This window comes from Eutrigla gurnardus (assembly GCF_963514095.1).
Source record: "Eutrigla gurnardus genome assembly, chromosome: 17".
In the NCBI taxonomy this organism is placed as follows: Eukaryota; Metazoa; Chordata; class Actinopteri; order Perciformes; family Triglidae; genus Eutrigla; species Eutrigla gurnardus.
In genome coordinates this window covers 24,571,943-24,576,216 of record NC_139928.1, presented here as the reverse complement: position 1 = coordinate 24,576,216, position 4,274 = coordinate 24,571,943, and the positions used below count along the sequence as shown (strand labels likewise).

Here is a 4,274-nt window from a genome sequence, read left to right as displayed (position 1 = left end):
GATAATTGTTTTTGGTGCTAAAAAAGAAAGGTTTAAAGTAATTCAACACCTTCACTCTCTGTCCATGAAAACCTCAAACAAAGCCAGAAATCTTGGGGTTATTATGGATTCTGATTTACATTTCGACAGTCACGTTAAATCAGTAACAAAATCAGCTTACTATCACCTCAAAAATGTAGCAAGACTTAAAGGGCTCATGTCAGCTCAAGACTTAGAAAAACTTGTACATGCCTTTATTACTAGTAGGCTAGACTACTGTAATGGTCTCCTTGCAGGTCTTCCGAAAAAAACTGTCAGGCAGCTACAGCTTGTTCAGAACGCTGCTGCTAGAGTTCTTACAAAGACCGAAAAATGTGAGCACATTACACCAATTCTTAAATCCTTACATTTGCTCCCTGTATGTCAGAGGATTGATTTCAAAATCCTCCTGCTCACATATAAATCACTACATGGTCTAGGACCGAAGTATATCACTGATATGCTCCCACTACATAAGCCTTCTAGACCACTAAGATCTTCTGAGACCAATCTGTTAGTGATTCCCAGAGTAAACAACAATCACAGGAGAGCATCATTTAGTCACTATGCAACAAATGGCTGGAATAAACTTCCTGAAGATGTAAGACTTGCCCCAACTCTGACCACTTTTAAAACTAGACTGAAAACTTTTATGTTCACCATAGCTTTCTGCTAAATCTTTTAATGTCTGCACTGTTTTTAATTATTGCAAATATGTTTTTATTCTCCTTTTCTTTTTGTAATGCATTTTTAATTTTGCCTTTATTTTCTTTTAATTCTTCTATTTTTTTTCACTTTGTTGTATGATGTGAAGCACTTTGAGTCTGCCTTGTGTATGAAATGTGCTATACAAATAAAGTTGCCCTGCCTTGCCTATTACTGCAGGATGTACTGCAGGAAGTACTGCTAGGAAGTATTGTATTACTGCAAGAAGTACTGCTAGGAAGTATTGTATTACTGCATGAAGTACTGCTAGGACACACACACAATCTGTTTGTATTTTTTAATGTTTAGTTTTTTCATATTTGCATCATGTAAAGTAGTTTGTATTGTTTTTGTGTTCAGAGGAGGACGGATCGCCTGCAGCTGACGGTGAGAAAAAACACAGTATTATATTACTGCAGGAAGTACTGCAGGAAGTAATGTCATAGTGACTGACCTGAAACCCTCACAAAGAGTGATGATGTGAAACTCTTGAAACATTTTGTTCTGTTTGTCTATTTCAGAGTCCATGGAGGAATCTCAAGCTGGTGAGTGTTTGTTGTTTTATTTTAGACTCAATGTAATGAATATTACTGTCTGAAATATTATTAACACTGCAGAATGAAATAACATGATGGAAAAGTCATGAATATAAACACTCAATGAAGGTATAAATATGTTTGAGAGTACCCCTGACACAGCACTCAGTCAATGTACTGCAGAGGAAGTACTGCAGGAAGTACTGTATTACTGCAGCAACTACTGCTAGGAAGTATTGTATTGCTGAGGAAGTACTGCAGGAAGTATTACTGCAAGGAGTACTTCTAGGAAGTAGTGTAGTAGTGACTGACCTGAAACCCTCACAAAGAGTGGTGATGTTAAACTCTTGAAACATTTTGTTCTGTTCGTCTTTTTAAGAATCCCCTACGGAAGCTCCAGCTGGTGAGTGTTTGTTGTTTTATTTTAGACTCAATGTAATGAATATTACTGTCTGAAATATTATTAACACTGCAGAATGAAATAACATGATGGAAAAGTCATGAATATAAACATTCATTCAGGTATAAATATGTTTGAGAGTACCCCTGACACAGCACTCAGTCAATGTACTGCAGAGGAAGTACTGCAGGAAGTACAGCTAGGAAGTGTTCTATTACTACGGCAAGTACTGCTAGGAAGTATTGTATTACTTCAAGAAGAACTGCAGGAATTATTGTATTACTGCAGCAAGTAATAGTACTGCTAGGAAGTACTGCTAGGAAGTATTGCAGGAATTACTGCTAGGAAGTATTGAATTGGAAGTACTGCTAGGAAGTACTGCTGGGAAGTATTGTATTACTGCAAGAAGTACTGCTAGGAAGTATTGTCTTACTGCAGGAAGTACTGCAGGAAGTACTGCTAGGAAGTATTGTCTTACTGCAGGAAGTACTGCTAGGAAGTATTGTATTACTACATGAAGTACTGTTAGGACACACACACAATCTGTTTATATGTGTCAATGTTTCGTTTTTTCATATTTGCATCATGTAAAGTAGTTTGTATTATTTTTGTGTTCAGAGGAGGACGCATCGCCTGAAGCTGACGGTGAGAAAAAACACAGTATTATATTACTGCAGGAAGTACTGCTAGGACACACCCCCGATCTGTTTTTATTTTTTAATGTTTCGTTTTGTCATATTTGCATCATGTAAAGTAGTTTGTATTGTTTTTGTGTTCAGAGGAGGACGCATCGCCTGAAGCTGATGGTGAGAAAAAACACATTACTGTTATATAACAGTAGAAACGTCTCCCTGTGTGAACACATTTATACTGCTATTGATTCTATTGATACCACTGTTGATATGAGTATTGATACTACTATTGATACTAATATTGATACTAGTATTGATACTATTGACACTACTATTTATACTAGTATTGATACTAGTATTGATATTGATACTACCGCTGGCGACGGCTACTACTAACGTTTCTCCTGCAGCCTGAGTCCTATGATTGGCTTGTTGACCATGTGATCAATACAGTCTGACCACAGATCGATAACAAATTATTAATGAGTGTGCCTTCAGGTGCTGAAGATGACACCGACGGTGATGGAGCGGCCAAAAAGAAAGACTCTGGAGCAGGGGATGATTCTGATTCAGAGGAGGAATCTGAAGCAGGGGAGGATTCTGAATCAGAGGACAACTCTGAAACAGGGAACAACTCTGAAACAGAGGAGGAATCTGAAACAGAGAAGGAATCTGAAACAGAGAAGGAATCTGAAACAGAGGACAACTCTGACAAGGAAGAACCCCAATAACGGTAGGGTACATCTGCCAGGTTCATTTTATATTTTTATCTAGACTTCAGAGTTCACTGACTTTCTATTAAGACAGACTTCAAGAGTTCAATATCAAAGAAAAGATCAAGACAGAAAATGTAGCGATCACAGAATTCAAAATTTAAAGACAAAAATAAAGAAAAGAATTGAGATGACAGAGAAAACAAGCTTTGACAAAGAATTCAGAAGATATCCAAAGAAAACGAATGATGCCTACTGATACAGAGCAGCCACTCACAGAAACAGAGGATAACTACTCACTCTGCTGCATCACTTTTTACTCACGCTACAACTGTGCTGCATTCAGGTGAAATGGGAAACACACACAGGGACTAGCTAAATGTTGAAGAGCATTATTGATCAGTTCTGTTGTGATGTCTTTAATAAGGATCAAGAAATACAGTCATAAATTACAACAGACTTTGTATTGTCTCCCCACCAGAGCCAAGCCCACAGTGGAATACGGTTGCTATGACAACAACAACAACAAGCTAAACTGCATCTTCAACCTTCAGCTTCCTGGGTTTTTTTGCTCATCAGCTCGTTCCTGATTGGCTGTCTCCATTTAACTTCCAACTCTGGCTTTAGGTGTCTGTGTCCTCATCTTTAATCTGTCTCACTCGCTGCCTGTCTGTCTGCCTTCAGTCTAATGCAGAGGCATCTGACATCTGCTCTGTGTCCGCAGAGACGGACTGCTAATAAAGTTTGAACTGTCAAAAGTCCCGAGTCTTTATGAACGTCACAATGATCTTTCACTAAATGAAGTTATCCAAGATAAAGTCAAATGAAATAAAGTAATCTAAGTATCTCAAATAACCTAAGATTATCCGACATCATTTAAAAAAGATCATTTGAAATTATACACAATTACATGTTAAAAGAGATAATTGAAAATAAGATAAATTAGTCTCTTCAAATAAAATTATCTATAATAATTGAATCTGAAATAAAAGAAAAGAAAATTAAATAATCTAAAATCAGGTCAAATTAATTAATTAATCTAATAAAATATAAATATATAAATACATACATTGAAAATAAGGTAAAATCAAATAAACAAAAATTACATGATCTATAATAACCTAAAATAAGATTATCTATCATAATGTAAAGTAAAATTATCGAATATGATCTAAAGTGATAGCATATAAAATAACCTAGTACAATGAAATTATATTAAATAAATGAATTCAACATAATATAAACAGAAATCAAATAAAGTAATTTAAGA

The 4,274-nt window shown here is 35.9% G+C and overlaps 1 protein-coding gene and 1 long non-coding RNA gene across 4 annotated transcripts in view; one reads left to right on the top strand and one right to left on the bottom strand.

Moving 5' to 3' along the window:
- Window positions 1–2,271, bottom strand: part of LOC311028294 — a 3,078-nt gene extending 807 nt beyond the window's left edge. The window contains exons 1-2 of the long non-coding RNA XR_014598706.1: window positions 2,026–2,271; window positions 1–1,136 (exon numbers count right to left, since the gene is read on the bottom strand). The exon at window positions 1–1,136 is cut by the window's left edge and continues 574 nt beyond it. This is a non-coding gene — a long non-coding RNA (uncharacterized lncRNA). The remainder of the gene's footprint in view (window positions 1,137–2,025) is intronic.
- LOC311028293 (uncharacterized protein) overlaps window positions 1–3,762 on the top strand; it is an 8,213-nt gene extending 4,451 nt beyond the window's left edge. For 2 of the 3 annotated variants that reach the window (XM_084032754.1, XM_084032753.1), the window contains 7 exons: window positions 1,084–1,110; window positions 1,245–1,268; window positions 1,639–1,662; window positions 2,278–2,304; window positions 2,439–2,465; window positions 2,790–3,024; window positions 3,486–3,762. In XM_084032754.1, coding sequence (XP_083888880.1) covers window positions 1,084–1,110; window positions 1,245–1,268; window positions 1,639–1,662; window positions 2,278–2,304; window positions 2,439–2,465; window positions 2,790–3,022 — 362 coding nt within the window. In that variant the 3' untranslated portion in view covers window positions 3,023–3,024; window positions 3,486–3,762. The remainder of the gene's footprint in view (window positions 1–1,083; window positions 1,111–1,244; window positions 1,269–1,638; window positions 1,663–2,277; window positions 2,305–2,438; window positions 2,466–2,789; window positions 3,025–3,485) is intronic. The other variant, XM_084032755.1, reaches the window with a different exon arrangement.
- The last annotated feature ends 512 nt before the right edge of the window (window positions 3,763–4,274 follow it).